This window comes from Peromyscus leucopus, chromosome 10 (genome assembly GCF_004664715.2).
Source record: "Peromyscus leucopus breed LL Stock chromosome 10, UCI_PerLeu_2.1, whole genome shotgun sequence".
In the NCBI taxonomy this organism is placed as follows: domain Eukaryota; kingdom Metazoa; phylum Chordata; class Mammalia; order Rodentia; family Cricetidae; genus Peromyscus; species Peromyscus leucopus.
The window spans coordinates 88,897,072-88,914,014 of record NC_051071.1 but is presented as its reverse complement, the minus strand read 5'-3'; the positions used below and the strand labels follow the sequence as shown (position 1 = coordinate 88,914,014).

Below are 16,943 nucleotides of genomic sequence, written 5' to 3'. Positions count from 1 at the left end.
GCCTCCTTCGGGCCCCACAGCCCAAGGTCATGGGCGGGGCAAATACCACTATGAATTCTCCCTCTCTGTTCTTTCACAGCTCTGAGACTAACCTCCACTCACTTAGACACCTGAGACCTCTGTTCCTTTGTGCATCAGGGGAGACAAACCTATTTTGGCCCTGGAGCCCTATGCTCATCTCCTCTTGATGCAAGCTGGCAGAGGATCCTCTAGCCTTGGCCACAGATGTGGGGAGACTCCTTACCAACAACCATATTGCTCCCTCCGTGGTCACCTATGCCTACAGGTGGTAACCTTTCCCAAGGGGCTCTCCTTCTCCGCTGGTCCCTTAGCCTGTCATGTCCTTACAAACGGCCCCTTGGTTTAACTTGCTTTAATTACTACTGTGGATTGTTATCTGCCTCCCACATGTCACTCAAATCCCGGATGGAACACTGCAATCCCGGTTATGGCCCCACTGTTAGCACTCATGGATCGTAATGGATGGACCACGGAGGAGGTAGGATGACGGCCCAAAGGAGTAGAGTCTCATTGCTGGTCACGTTTCTTACTTCCTGAGTAGCTGTTTTTACTCTGCGAGCTTCAGACTCCTGTAAGGTGTGATAATTAGCTACCCTATAGGACTTATGGGTGATTTATAAAAATAGCTCAAACCTACTTAGTACAGGGATAACAGTCACAAAATGTCCAGTCATGCTGACTTCTCCTTTCTAACTGGTGTGCTACAAAGCATCTATTAGAAACCCGGGACTTCCAGCCAGCTGGGCGGCGCAGTGAGTAAAGGCACTTATCACACACCCCTGGTGAGCGGAGAAAACGGGGGTCCTTTGGCCTCCACATGTGCACCACGGCATGCCTGCTTCCATACACATGTCTCACACACATTTTGAAAATTAAAGCTTTTAGCACTTTAGCAAGTACTGTTTTATGCTGGAATTATTATGACCACAGGTGTAATGTGCTATAATTCCTATGCTTTGCTAAAGACAAAAAGCTTCAAGAAGAAGAAATCTGTTTTCTGTATCTTTTTTTGTTTGTTTTTTTGTTTTGTTTTTCGAGACAGGGTTTCCATGTGTAGCTTTGTGCCTTTCCTGGCTCTTGTTCTGTAGGCCAGGCTGGCCTCGAACTCAACAAAGATCTGCCTGGCTCTGCCTCCCAAGTGCTGGGATCAAAGGCATGTGCCACCACCGCCCGGCTCGTTTTCTGTATCTTTTGGCTACAGTGATGAACACACAGATGATTATTTCCTGATTCTGTAATAACTTGTATTAAACTAATTTTTCTTAAATGATTGGTAAACCTGTCACCCTTGCCCTTCTATTATTAAGCAGCATATCAAATTAAGATTATTAAAGAAGAAATGTAGTGATAATAATCCAACGTGAGTGTGTTTGAGAGTTCATCTCAAGTAATCACTTTAGCAAAAAATTAACAGAAACCCACAGTCTGTGCACTTGTATACAGAGTATATTAAATAACTTCTAGTCCCTCAACCCGCCCTTCTATGATCTAATGTATTTAGAATATGAACAACGTTCTTCATATGATACCTGACCAACTTCCCACTCCAACACCAGACTGATCCTAGTTCAGGATTTGGAATTCTAATCCATTCAATGGGACAGTTATTAGACATGAGTATTAACAAGGAGTGCCCTCTCCCTCTGAACAAGGGACTCCTATGTCCTCAGAAAGTGTGCTGCCTGGCCACCTCACCTCCACAGAGGGATGGATAGAGGCACAACGCCCTGGGCAGCAATGCCTGTGAATTCGTCAATACAAGGGACAGAGGAGATACAAAAAGTGATGGTGGAAGAGCCTCACAGTCAACCAAATGATTAGGTTGGTTACTTTCAATTAGTGTGAAGTTAGGTGTACTTTGGGGCACAGGTGGGGTGTTTTACCTACTGGTCACTGTTGGAAATGATTTGTTGATGGGTTGAAATTGTAGATATCTAAACATGGTATAGACACTACCTTTGAAAGGTGTCCCCTTTGACTCCCATTAGCCTTCAGACCAGACACTGGTGTTTGCTGCTGAAATTCTCAGGATCAGTATTATCTTTCACGGCTTCACTCAGAGGGAAGCAAAATTCCACTATTTGTGTCACACCCTCTGCTGGACATCAGAATTGATGCTTCTAGTATTGAAAGAAACTGTCCGGCCACCATGAACTATTTCTGAACTGTGTCAAGACACAGCTCCGACTCAGGTATCTGGAGCAACATTTCCACATGTGCCCAGAGCAGGAACAGTGTGGGTACATGTCAGTGGCAGCTCAGCTCAACATCAGACAGTCTGGGTGAGAATCTCGGCCGGGTTCCACAGAGTATCTGCCTCTGGGCTCACAACAGAGGGTGCTGGTGCCCCCAGATCTTGAACAGCTATAACTAACCTTCCTGAGCGTGAACTTGAAAATGAGCATAATCACACTCTAAATGAACTGTGATGAGAACACCACTGTGTGAAACATATAAACTTAAATGGAGACTGGAAAGGAAGATAAACATACACTTATATGATACTAGGTAATGGATATGTAGGAATGTGCGTGCCTGTGTGTGTGTGTGTGTGTGTGTGTGTGTGTGTGTGTGTGTGTGAGAGAGAGAGAGAGAGAGAGAGAGAGAGAGAGAGAGAAAGAGAGAGAGAGAGAGAGAAGCATGTACACATATTCCACCTGCCATTTCTTCTCTTAACCCTTCATTTTCCATTTTTCCAAAAGTCAGAACAAAATACATTAATACACAGGCTACTCTTGAACACACTGAAACAGGAGAAAACTTCCTGAACAGAACACCAGTAGCCCAGGTACTAAGATTGGCAATTAATAAATGGGACCTCATGGAATTGAAAAGCTTCTGTAAGTCAAAGGACACTGTCAATAACACAAAAAGGTAGCCTATAGAATGGGGAAAGATCTTCACCAATGCCACATCTGACAGGGATCTGATTTTAAAAATATATAAAGAACTCAAGAAAGTAGACATAAAAAAAAAACCAAATAAACCAATTTAAAAAATGGGGCACAGATCTAAACAGATAATTCTCAATAAAGTAATATCAAATGGCCAGTAAACTTAATGAAATGCTCAACATCCTTAGCCACCAGGAAAATGCAAATAAAAATGACTCTGAGATACCATCTTACACCTGTCACAATGGCTAAGATAAAAAATACAAGTGACAGCTTATGCTGGAAAGAATGTAGAGCAAGGGGAACACTTGTGCTGGTGGGAATGCAAACTTGTACAGCCACTATGGAAATCAATATGATGGTTTCTCAGAAAATTGGGAATCAATCTACCTCAAGACACAGCTATACCAATCTTGGACATATACCCAAAGGATGCTCAATGATACCACAAGAACACTTGCTCAACTATGTTCATAGCAGCTTTATTCATATTACCCAGAAACTGGAAACAACCTAGATGTCCATCAACCAAAGAATAGATAAAGAAAATGTGGTATATTTGCACCATGGAGTATTACTCAGCTATTAAAAAAAATAACACCATGAAATTTGCAGGTAAATGGATATAACTAGAAAAAAAATCATTCTGAGTGAGGCAACCCAGACCCAGAAAGGTAAACATGGTATGTACTCACTTATAAGTGTATATTATCTGCAAAGTAAAGGATAACCAAGATATAATCCATAGAGCCAGAGAAGCTAAGTCAGAGCGAGGGCTCAAGGGAGGACTACTGAATCTCCCTGGGAAGGGGAAAGAAAATAGATATCACAGGTGGAGGTGGGGGGACGGGAACAGGAGGAATCAGGTTGGGGGAGGATGGAGGGAGAGAGTAATGAAAGAGACGACTGGAATTAGGAGTATCTTGAGGATAAGCTAGAAACCTAGTGCAATGGGAACTCCCAGGAATCCACAAGGGTGACCCTAGCTAGGACTTGTAGCAATGAGAGAGAATCAGAACCTGAACTGGCCATCTCCTGTAACCAGGCCAGACTTCCAGTGGAGGAACTGGGACTCCAGTCCAACCACAAAACCTCCGACCTACAATTTATCCTGCTATGAGATGTGATAGTTCAGGTGGTGCGGTCATTGTGGAGTGGTCAACCAATGACTGGCCCAGCTAGAGACCCATGCCACAAGGAAGCCCATCCCGAGACTGCCTGGAGGGCCAGGACCTAGAGGCTAGACAGCCCAGAGACCTGGGACAGAAGTAAACACCACAGGTTATCAAACATGCAGCGTGTAAACTAAGAGAAGCTGCCTTGAAAACAATGATGAGTTAGCCAATGATACTATTTTATTCATTGTTGAGAAACTATAAGCTTAAACATTAAAAAAAAAAATGCCATATAGCATAGAGTTCCATCTACTGCATTTATTTCAATGGCTGGAAGCAAAAGAAAAAATTCTAATTTCATGAAAGAAAAAGAAAAATGTAAAGATGACAGGAAAACATAAACAAAGTAAAACAATGGAAATCTGGCAAAACCATGAAATCTGAATGCGTTAACCTCTTACTAGGAAAAAAGGGCTTTAAAATAAAAAGTAACTTATGAATTTTTTTCTAAGAAACCTATTTCATATAAAGTTAAAGAATGGAGGGACACTTCACATTTGCTACAAAAGCTTAGAGACCTTACTTCAATCTTGGTCCCACGTGACACTGGAAAGAGAACCAACTCTATCAAGTTGTCCTCTGATCCCTATATGCAGCCACAGCTAACACCAGCGCATCACATCGTGCACACAATAATAAATGTTTTCCAAAAAGAGTAAGGTGACAGGCTGCTTACTTTGTTTTTGTTAACTTGTCACAAATTAGAGTCACCTGGGAAGAGGAAAACCCAAGCAAGGGATTCCCTCCACCAGACTGTCCCGTGGGTATCTGTGGGTGACTGATGTGGGAGGGTCCATCCCCCCATGGGTGGTGCCAACCCCGGGCAGGTATAGGGGAGGCTGCTGAACAAGTCAGAGGAAGCAAGTCGGTAAGCATTGCCCTCCTCAGTCTCTGCTTCAGTTCCTGCCTCCAGCTCCTGCCCTGGCTCCCCTTGATGATGGACTGAAAGCTGTAATAGGAAACCAACCCTCTTCTCCCCAGGTTGCTTTGTGGAAATGAAAACACAGCAACAGGAAGTGACAGCAGTTACCTGACAAGGGAGATCAAAAAGTGAGCACTGGCTCCGAAGAGAAGATTAGTCCATACTGATCGACGCCGTCAACCATGACGTCACTCGCGTAAATTCTTAGGTGTTAAATAACACATTATCAAGACGCATGAAACAATATGTGTAGTATAAAAATAAGCAAAATCACATGGGAAACTCTAAAATGACAGACTTTTGTTTAAGCGAAAACACAAAGTAAAACCTCCTAAAACAAGGATAACAAGCTTAAGCAGATAAAACCTTTACATAATAAATTAGCTAACAAAAAGGAAGATATGTACATATTAAACTAAATCATTTAGCAATTTTAAAAACTGCTTAAAAAATCGTAACTGCCACAGAAGGTAACTACACCAGGTGCAAAGACAGCAGAATCAAGATGCCTCGGTCCCAGAATCTACTGCTGCACAGGAAACTTAATTATATATATATATCTCACTCCATATGTTCTCCTGGGATACAACATGAAACTCTACTTGAAGGGACTCTGTCTATAAATGCATAGTGCTAAGTATACATCAAAGAGTTACTAAGTTTGAACTGGTGGAGCTGCCATCAACTCGCAGGAAGTTCTCCGAACTAGTGAACGAGAAAACCAGTAGGAAGTTGTCCGAATTAGTGAAACAAGCAGGAAGAGGGGGAACGGAAGCGAGGAACATGCCAGCAGTGAGGAGCAGCTCCGCACACAGCACCGCAGAGTTGCGGATATTCCTCTACGCTGTGTGAAGTCGCGTTGCTGTGATTGGTGTAATAAAAAGCTAAATGGCAAATAGCTAGGCAGGAGGTACAGGAGGGACTTCCGGACAGAGAGAGCTCTGGGAAGAAGAAGGGCAGAGTCGCCAGACAGACGTAGGAAAAAAGCAGGATGAGCACAATAGAGATGATGAGGTAACCAGCGTGGAAGAAAGTAGATTATTAAAAAAGAGCTAGTTTAAGTTATAACAGCTAGTTAGAAACAAGCCTAAGCTAAGGCTGAGCTTTCATAATTAACAATAAATCTCTGTGTTATTTTGTGTGTGTGTGTGTGAGAGAGCTGGCAGCCCAAAAACAAAGTCCCTCTTCACTGAGGTGCACAGGACAGCGTCTACCCCCTAACCCCCAACCTCCAGCCCCCCACCCCACCCCCGCTCCTTCCTTCCCTCCCAGCATGACAGATGCAGGGGGCCAGTAAGAATAAACCAACCCAGAGATTTCTAAAATGAACAAGAAAACACAACTGGTTGTGTAGCTTCTGTCAGGTTCTCAAGCTCTTCATCTTGGGTTTATGTCTTTGGCCTTGTTTGCAAACTTACTTTTTCTCATATCGAAGAAGCTCTGCTTTAGTTGACCCGGTACAGCTATAATTTTTTTTTAAGTTCTTTTGGCAACTGATACTCAGTCTGGTTAATTACTCAAATTCTAGGCTTACTTCGCATTGGGAATATGCTTACATATGTGATGTTTGAAAATGCTGAGTAGTTCTAATGGACATGTTAATGTGAAAGCCAATGTGGTTTAATATTTAAGCACCATCTCTGTGTTGGGAACAAACCCAATCTCAGTGTTCTGTACTCGAAGGGCTAAAAACATGAAAGTCTGAAACATTCCATCTCCTGCTTCCTGAATTTCAGTGTGATATGCACATGACTTCCAGCTTTAGCATTTTGGTGTTGGAAGCCATGTCTTTAAAAAGGTCACATTGTGAATATAAGGAATGCAACATGCTGAGCTTCCAACATTATGGTGGTGGCTGCCAGGGCTGGGAAGGAAGGCAGGTGATAGTCAAAAGACACAACCCTCCAAGTCAGCAGAGCCCCCACGATGTAAAACCCGAGAGACGGTGATGGGAAAGAGGCCGGCATCAGCCCACAACTGAAATAATAAGGGCGAATTCTCAGATGATAGAAATGCTCTAAATCTGGACTGTGGTGGTTAAACCTCTGTACATTAGAAAAATAAATGACTCAGATGCTTGAGTGGATGGATCTTAAAGCATGTAAGTTACATCTCATTCAAGTTGTTCCCTAAATAAAGCTTTCTTCTTCCAAAGGAAAAAAGAAAAACAAATTAACGTCATTTTAAAGCTTGTTCATGGTTATTTATTTTAAATTTCTGGATTTTCTCTGTTGGCAGATTGTTCTTTGCTATCCAAGATGATTACATTTCAGAGCTGCGGTCAGACCATTATCTTCATGGTAGGTATTAAACTAAATATTTAATAATTGTGGCACATCTACCAAGCACCAAGAATAAACAATAGGTCATTAAAACAGAAAGTAATAATGTGAAACTTCATTTAGATTTTTTTTCTCTAAGCAAACATTCCTGGGTCTGCTCTCTTGTGAATTACACTCTTGAGAATATTTCACTTTCTTTTCATCTACCAGCTTATTATAGGGAGTGTAAATGAGGGAGATGGGTGAAGGTACCCACACGGGAAAGCTGCTCTTAACTGGAGCCACCTCTCTAGTCTCTCACCAAAGAACATTATTAAATGACTGATTAAATTCTCATTCTCTCCACGTATGAAAAAGACGGACTCTTTTCTATGTGGCCGTCAACTGTTAAGCATCCCTCAGTCTACACTGGAAGAGGTAGGTTTCTTCTTAGGAGCTTTGTAAAAAGCCTAGGGATGGCACAAACTGGCTTCCTTGTCCCCATAAAAGGCCTCAGAGAGGACGTAACAGAGTTCTATGCTTCAGGGCCAGCAAGATGGACAGCAGTTAAGGCACCGAACGTGCAGGCCTAGTGGCCTGAGTTCAAGGTGGAACCCATACAAAAGCAGAAGGAGAGAAATGACTTTACAAAGTTGTCCTCTGACCTCCACAAGAACACTGGTGTGCACATGCATGCAAACACACACACACACACACACACACACACACACACACACACACACACACACACTTTAAAACCCATACTTTAACATGCTTTGATTCAGGATACATGATTTGCCTGTAACTTTTCTGGACTCGAAAGCCAACAGTTCCTGAGATGGGTTTTGAGCTACGGCTTCCCTCCCCTCCCGCCCCAGAGAACACACACATGAACACACACACAGAAGTAAGTAAGAGAGGAGAGATACAAACTAGGTCAGCTACGTTTCCCTTAAAGCCTAGTGATGGCTGAGGACTTGGAAGAAGCAATGCACTTTAAGGAAAGCAGTGATGCAAACTGTCAGGATCGGAAAGGGGACCTCGGAAGCCGTGTGCCAACAGGAGCCATGTTGGGGAGCGCTGTCTCCTGAGAGTAAAACGTGGAAGTGTGATAGTCACTGATACGAAAGCTAACATCCAAACCCTTGGCTGGGATTTTTGTATACAGCAGGTTTCTCGGGCATCTCACAGTGAAGTCGGTCACAGCTAACAATGAACTGGCCAGCAGAGAACATCCCCAAATTCCAACCTGAACCGGAAACCACACTGAGAAGAAAATTGTTAGCTTGACCCTCCTGTTGCTCACATGCTTCTCAATTATGATTATGACAGGCTAAACACCTTCAAAACATTCCCATTAGAGAGGGAAACCGTGTACTCACAGATGCACAAGACTATGAGAAAAAGGAGGTACGTGACCAGTTCCCGTAACACACTTTTCAGATATTTCTCTCGGTTAGTGTTGCTCTCTTCCATGAGTCTTGTTCCCCAGAGACCTTTAAAATAATGAAAAACAAACAAAACAAGGTCATCTTTCTTAAGAAATTTCACAAGTGGCAAATGGAAAAATGAAATTAATAGTGAACCAGTTCTCATATGGAAATATGAATACATAAGAGTACTGCATGTGACTTAGAAGTCACTTAATTTAGTATACGCCATGCTCCACCCCCTTCAAAAGTACAAACTCCAAGTCAACCCAGTCATTTTTATAACTTCTAGGACCATTAGCAAATATCTTTAAAAGTTTAGGAGGATGGAAAAGGAAGGCAATTTAAAAGGTTTAGCAATTTGTGTCACATAGCTCTTCCTCCTGCCTGGTACAGGACACACCTGGTGTCCCCCCATGCTAAACTCAGCTAAGTAGACTGTGTGACCACAGGGTACATCACGCTGAGGTCGCCACAGTACAAAATCCGAGTTGTTGCATCATTTCAATTTGGAAACAACTACTGAGCTTCTAGCATGGAGGCAGGAAGGCTGCTCTGGGCTCCTCTTTGTCCTGTAAGAATGGCACACAACAGCACACAAAGGCAAATGACCACCACGCTTAGCCTGTTTAAGCTTAGCAGGTTTGTAAAGGGCCAATTACTATGGTTTTAAACTAACAGCAACAGCTCATGCAGCTCTTCTGTCTTTCGTTTGGGAAAAACTACGATCAGCAGCCATGTTCTGTGTTTCAGCAGATGGAAAGTGTCAGGCTAGTGAAGTAGAGATGATGTAACCCTCAGAGAGGTTACTGGAGAGAATGACAGGTTTGGGATTCAGCCAGCAGGCAGTATGGTGACTGTCCAAGCCCCTGTTAATAAACAGTGTGGTCAAGTCGCAATGCCGGATCCTTGGGAGAGCCTTAATATCTTCCCTAAAACACTAACTTCTCAATCCTTCCAGTTAGGCTATGAACAGACACAAACCTGGCTCCCATATGTCACCTCTCATTCTCTCTAGACCTTACCCCCTTCATTAACCCAAAATCAGACCACATCTGAGCCAGAAACAAGCCACAGGGAGAAAGGGGAACGCTGTAAGGTTTTTCACATCGAGGAAATGAGGTCATCATTAAGCTTGACAGACTTTTTATAACAACATAACACCACAAGAGCTCTACTCTATTAAATTTAGATATCCCATTTTCCTTTTCTTCCTTTAAAAAATTAGCATCTAAATTTCAAGGACACCATGTTACGCATCTCAGGTTTCACCACTCTGAGAGCTGAGCACAGTTTATGACCAGGTCTGCTGCTGCCAAGAGCTGGTATTTGTCAGGGAATTGCTCATGCAGAAGAAATGCAGCAAGCGGAATGTTTATTCACTGAAACTCTATCATATTCGAGGGTTTTTACAAATGTAGATGACATGGAAAATTACAAGTCAGGCTAACACTGCAGCCAGGACCAGGCTCGGCATCCCCGGGTACAACTCTTCTTCTGTCTCTGGGTCGAGTTCTTCTGGAGGCCAGGCCTACAGCATGTGTAATGTGGTGACTGCTAGTCTCTATAGCATCTTTACTGCTACGTGGTCAGTGATTTTATTCCTTCCAATGGTTTATAGACAGCCATGCAATAAGGAATAGACATAATTTCATACAAATGGTATTCTCTGACCTTTAAATAGAAACAGACAAAAACGATGTCAGATTTTTCTCAAGCCAAATTTACAAAGAATTATGGCAATTTAATTCAAGCCCTTAAAAGGAAATGAAAAGAAACATCCCTTTTCTTATCTCTATATGCTATCATGTGTTTACTTTTTCTAAATTACCCTACCTACCGCCTAAATATTAACAGTCTTTAATTGTCCCCCACCCCCCACTGGGTATACATAAAGGTCTTTCTTAGAAGATTTTCAGAGACCTCTCTGCATCAGTGTCCTGTTGCAGATGACTCCCCCAGTTAGGTTGACAGGCAGGAGGGGTTTAAGGTGCACATTACACGGCAGCTCAGATTCACATGCCCCAAATGAATGCTCTTTTCCCCCCTCTAGAAACTTCTTCCTATTTGAGCAAACGGCATCAGATCTGAGGTCCATCTCAAAGGCAGCCCTCCTCTTGTCCTTCTTCACATGGAGTTGGTTCTGCAATTATTTTATTTTATGCATTGAGACAGGGTCTTATTCTGAGTTGAACTTGGAATGCTTCTCCTGCCTCTGCCTCCGGAGTGCTGGGAATGCAGACACGCACCACCACACCAAGCCTGAATCTGTAACTCTGACGGCTTCTGTCTTTAATCTAGGCCTATAGCATCACAGCCTGTATGCTGACTTGCAATTCTGGTCACTTTTTTATGTGTCAGCTCTCTCCTGACCATCCATCCACTCACCGTATCCTCTACATTCTTCAGTCTGGCGAATGATTATACTAGTCCTGTCTGAAGTCTCCATTACTCCAAATGCCTACAGGAAAGTGTACCAGCTCCCTAATGCAACATTCAGGTCTGCTCAGCCTTGTTCCTGCTACTGTTCCCTGCCAGAATCCATCCCCCTTTCAAGTGTGACTCACTTTGAATCCCTATGAAGACCTTCACTGACTTCCTCGGGTGAGATAGATTACCTCTGCCTTGAGTTCCTCCCATACCCAACACTCTAACTACTGTAACTACTGATCTGCAGCCATTTCCCCTGCCAGACTTGGAATCTGAGCAGCTTGAGATTTGGGGCCGTGCATTATTCATCCACGCATGCCTAGGATCTATTATCACAGCAGCAATTCTCCACGAGTTTATTAACGACATGGTCACGTTACTAATGCGACTTCATCACACCCTAGAGGGCAAAGACAGCAATGAAAATGGAAACTGTTTGTACAAAAGTTTGGTGCAAATGAACGAAGGAAGAGATGATGGAGGGTGTGGAGTAAAGCTAAAGAGGAAGTCTCTGTGTCCACATGTGGGGCGCACAGGTACACACAGAGGCCAGAGGACAACCTCGGGAGCCTCTCCTCAGTCACTGTCTTAGTGAGGGTCTCTATTGCTGCGGTGGAAATGCCAAGACCAAAGAGCAAGTTGGGGAGGAAAGGGTTTATTTGGCTTACACTTCAGCATTGCTGTTCATCACTGAAGGAAGTCAGGACAGGCACTCAAACAGGGCAGGAATCTGGAGGTAGGAGCTGATGCAGAGGTCAGGTAGGGGTGCTGCTTTCTGGCTTGCTCCCATGATTTGCTCAGTCCACCTTCTTATAGAAGCCAGGACCACTAGGCCAGGGATGACCCCACCCACCATGGGCAGGCCCTCCCCCATCAATCACTAATAGAGAACATGCCTTACAACTGGATCTTATGGAGGCATTTTCTCAGCTGAGGCTCCTTCCTCTGATGACTCTAGCTTGGGTCAAGGTGACACAAAACCTGCCAGTACACTGTCCACCTTGGTTTTGAGACAGAGGCGCCCCCCTCCCCCACCCCCTATTGCTGGCCAGGAAGTTGCCAAGTGAGCTAGACAGTCCTGCCTTGCCTTCCCCGCTGGTGGGATTGGAAGCACATGACACCACCACACACTCAGCTTTTTAAATATGGGTTCTGGGGATCAAACTAAGGACGTTGCTATCTCCCTAGTACAAAGGAAAGTTCCAGCAGCCAAATGTAAAAGGTGAAAAGGAAAAAAAAAAAAAAAAAAAAAAAGAAAAGAAAAGAAACAGAAAAAAACAAAGGAACAAGCCCCTCCTCCCATTGGGTTGTGGGGGTCCTTCTACTCATCAGCTGGGGCTGAAGGCCAATATCAGCCCTCTGGTATCTTTGTTTCCTGCCTCAGTCAGGACTAGAAGCTGGGTGTCCCTCAGCCTCTACCAGGCAGATTGAGCAGAATCAGGCCAGGACCTTCAGCAGCAGTCATGAGGAGGAAGGCTCTGGCTACCCTTTGGTACCATCAGGCTCTGGAGAGTTACTCCTGCTCTACGTGGCCACCACAGGCATAACGTATGTCCACCACCCATGAGGACACGGGCCACAGCGATGCCTGTGAGTGAAGGGTTTGAGCACTCCCCTATGTTTCTGGTGAAACCATGGCTCTGTCCTTAGGGAGGTCCCAGGAAGGGAGTATCTGGAGTGGTAACTGCGATAGCAGGGAGACAGAACACTAGAAAGGATCGTAGGAGACTAGTCACATGGGAGGGCAGCCTGCCCATCAGCTCAGCCACATCTCTCAGCAGTATTTCACACAGGATGGCTGGGGGATGGGCAGTGAGGAAGAATTGAGAGCAGGTGCTCGAGACTGGGTGCCACTGACCCCATGGTGAGGAGACCAGACTCCAGACTGGCTGTAAGCATCAAGTCTGAGAGATGGCCCCCAGTTACCCACAAGGTCTAGCCTAGGACCCACCTCTGAAACATTTCTATACTGAGGTGCCGCCTTCAAAAACTGATAAGTCGCCGGTGGCACATGCCTTTAATCCCAGCACTCAGGAGGCAGAGCCAGGCGGATCTCTGTGAGTTCGAGGCCAGCCGGGTCTACAGAGTGAGATCTAGGACAGGCTCCAAAACTACACAGAGAAACCCTGTCTCCAAAGAAAACAAAACAAAACAAACAAAAAACAAACAAACAAAAAAAAAAAAAAACCTTGATATGTCAATACTTTGGAAAAGCTCCAAAGATCTCAAAAAAGTTTCAGGGAGCCAAGTAAGGTATTATTTTAACTGTAATTCTAGTAGCCAACTTCTGGAGGGATGAAGCAGGGGATGGAAAGTCCCAGGCCAGCTTGTACTGTGAGACCCTGTCTCAAAAGGCCAAAATTTTAAAAAATACCCAAAACATGTCCATTATCAGGGAAAAGTTAGGGAAAAGGGGTGTTTATGTGTGAATATGATAAAAATACACTGTATGCATGAAAGGAACTCTCAAATATAATAAAAATACTAAATTTAAAAAAAACATGTCCCTCAACTAAGTAATGGATAAACAAAATGTAATCCACATACACAATGAACCAGGAGCCAGTCATCTCTAGGAGCAAAGTTCGGGTGCACACTGCTGCAGGCAGGAGCTTGAAACCAGGCTACATAAAATAAGCCAGACACAGCAAGGAAAATTCTGACTTCACTGGTAGTGGATTTGTACATGATTATGAAAAAGTCTGGGAAAAAAACAGCTAAGTAAACCACACTGTTAGAAATACATCTAATGCCCACTGAGCTCTGGCTAAAATGGTAAATGTGATGTTGCATGAACTTTGGCACAATTAAAAAAAGAAAGTAGGTTCCTCCCCTTCAGATAAACTAGGAATTAGGATACACAGAGTCAATGATATGGTTAACCCTAAGTATCCTGATGAATCAACGTTTAAAAAGTAGGAAAATATGAAAAATGGCTGACTAAAGTTAGGTATCAGCACTGCAGGTATCAGTCATAGCAAGAACAGCTTTGGGATCCAATGCCTGTAATTAAATCCTAGTTCCAATATTTAATAGTTGTGAAGTCATTTAAGATATAAAAGCCTTGGTTCCCTCATCAGGAAGATGGTGTGAGGATAGCTTCTACAATACAGGGGACACCCTATGGACAAAACTATGACCATAAAAAAGGCGTCAAGAGTGCTGAGCACAGTGAGTAATTAATTCGTTGCCACTTCACAGGTTAGGGCACGGTGTCTTGGCCTCTCTACCCCTGACATGCTGGGTGGGATGGTGCGCTGTAGTGGAGGAAGAGGCCTCCCTGTGCTCTGTAAGATGTCAGTACCATTCTTGCCTTCTACCCAGCAGGTGCATCCCTCCTCCCATCCTGGGGTTGTCAAAACCCCCAACACATTCGAAAAGTTTTGCTGCCCGTTTTAGACACCTTCTCATTTGATTATTTCAGTGCATCGAGGGTTATGTACTGCCCATTTCTTTTCTAAAAGAAAACTTCAGGGTCAGAGCAGTTAAATAACATATTCAAGGTCAAACAGTAGGAGAACCAGGATTTAAATGTAGGCCTGTCTAAACCACATTGCTTCAACATCTGGATAGTTTCTGTGCTGGACTGGGAATTGCAGACAGAGGTGGGGGGGGGGCAACAAGAAATACCAGGATGAAACTCTTAGAGGTGGGGGGTAAGATAACTAGGTGGGTGAGAGTTAGTGAAACCCTAACTCTCCACAGATGCCTCTGGTGGCAAAAGTTTGAGAACACCGGATTCAATCTGCTGTTGGAAAATCTGTGTCCTCTCCAGCCTAGTGGAGAGTTGTGTGCACAGAAGGCTGACACACGAACCAGCCGGTATCTGGAGAAGCAATCATCTTGTTGGAATGGCCAAAAACATTATTTTAAAAGACTTCCAGTCTTTAAACACACGGGGTAGGGGTAATGTGTTTCTTTGCAACTGTTTTAAGAAATACATCTAGAATAAGAAATGGTCAAAACTGCATTTCTACAGGCGTTACTGTATTCATTTCGTCAACGACTCTCCTCTCCACCAATCCTACCTATCTAAAGGCATCACTCTCAAAACATGGGTAACGCTGTAGGTCCCTCCCTAGACCAGCTGAAGGGACATGGCGCATGGCCGCCAAATGAAAAGCATGGGAGCTGGAATAAACTTATTCCTCATTTTGGGACATTTAGCAAACACACAGTTCATCGGTTGTACTAGAATTGTCTCTTTTCGTCCTCCACAAGCCCCAGATACTCCTGAAAACGGCTTTCTCCTCTTTTCCCAAGTGTGCTAGCATCCTAAAGAGAGAGGGAGGCGCCCAAGGAATTCGCACCAACAAGGGCGCAGTGGAATTCCGCGCTGGGTACCGGAAATCGCGCAGAGTGAGCGGAGGTGGGGAGGGCGCTCGCGAAGGAGGCGGGAACGCGGAGGACGAGGGTTCGGGCCCGCAGGCAGGCAGTTCTCACACGCGCACCGAACGCCGCAGGTCCCATTCTTACCTCGCAGCCCGCGCACCAGCCTCTCGGCCCAAGCCACTCGGGGCGGCTGCCCGTCCAGGGGGAGGTGGCGATGGAGCGGGTCCCCGCCGCCTGCGGGGCTAGGACACGGCGCGCCCTGGTCCTCTAGCCGGCGCCTCCTCCCGCTCGGGTGCCCGGCGCCCCGGTAACTCCCCAGCGCCCGGCCGCGGGCGCCCGCCGAGCTCACAGCCGAGGAGGAGGTCGACCTGCGGCTGCCCGGGCGCCACTCCACGTCCATCTCCACCACCATCCCTCCTTCCTCCCCTTCCACCTCGTCGTCGTCGTCGTCCTCCTCGGCCTCGAAGCCCGGGTTATCGCGGCTCCACGCCTGCCTGGAGCACGACGAGAGCGGAGGAGAAGGGGAGGCCGAGGCTCCGGCCGGGGGGTCCCGCGCAGCCGCCTGCCGGATGCGCTCCATCTCGATCTCCAGGCCCCGCTGCTCCCGGAGGCCTCCCGGGACGGCCAGGCCGGCGCCCCCAGCCGCGCCTCCTGCAGCCAGCCGGCCTGACCCGGGAGCTCGCGGTGCGGGCGAGCGCTTGGCATCCCCGGGCGGCTGCGGCTGCACGCGGTTGGAGTTCACCATCGCGGTCACTGGCGCCCCGCGCGCCCCGGAGCGGCGCTGCCCTCTGCCGCAGGAGCCATGTTCTTTTCTTCCCGGGGTCCGCCGCCTGCTCCCCGCCCCCGCCCGCCCCCTCGGCCCGCCTCCCGGGGCCAGGCTTCGCCTCGGCTGGCCTCAGGCGCGGGGAAGTGGCCCTGGCGGCCAGCGCGCGTCCCGCAATTCCCGGGCCAGCGTTCCAAGTGGAGCCGGGGTCCCGAGCGGCGCCCACGTTCCTATGGGGTGGCTCGCGAAAGGAGGGAGTGCTTGGCCGGCCAGCTCCTCTGGAAAAGGAGTCCTGGGTTTGTCCATGCCTGCAGGACCTCGAGATAATGCTTAGGCCATGCCCATCCCCTGCCTAGGTTTACCAAGGCCCAAAGAGAAGAGTCAAGACTGGGATCCTCTTGTTGCATAGTGTGAACTGGTGAAATCTAGCTTGAACTGAAGTCTCCAGGAGGGCAAAGAAATCTATCCTTCATTTAAAAAACAGAACAGATCACTAAGGCTGTCCCGCCTTGCACTTGGTGACCCTCATCCCGGATTCTACTGCTCTCCTGTCTCCTCTCTCCAGACATCCCGAGGATGCCAACGACTGGGTTTTGGGACTCGGATCGCTCATGCCTCCACCATTATCTCATTTCCGCTCCTGCTCAGCACTGGGCTCTGAGGAACGGAATCCTGCCTCAGGCCTTAGGTCTAGATGTTCATTCCTCCCTCCGCC

The 16,943-nt window shown here is 46.0% G+C and overlaps 1 protein-coding gene and 1 non-coding gene across 2 annotated transcripts in view; one reads left to right on the top strand and one right to left on the bottom strand.

Moving 5' to 3' along the window:
• Pkd2 (polycystin 2, transient receptor potential cation channel) overlaps nt 1–16,291 on the bottom strand; it is a 42,959-nt gene extending 26,668 nt beyond the window's left edge. The window contains exons 1-2 of the mRNA XM_028867317.2: nt 15,610–16,291; nt 8,656–8,769 (exon numbers count right to left, since the gene is read on the bottom strand). Coding sequence (XP_028723150.1) covers nt 8,656–8,769; nt 15,610–16,210 — 715 coding nt within the window. The 5' untranslated portion in view covers nt 16,211–16,291. The remainder of the gene's footprint in view (nt 1–8,655; nt 8,770–15,609) is intronic.
• On the top strand, nt 12,423–12,534 carry LOC114691896. The gene has a single exon (XR_003734297.1).
• Nucleotides 16,292–16,943: the final 652 nt, after the last annotated feature.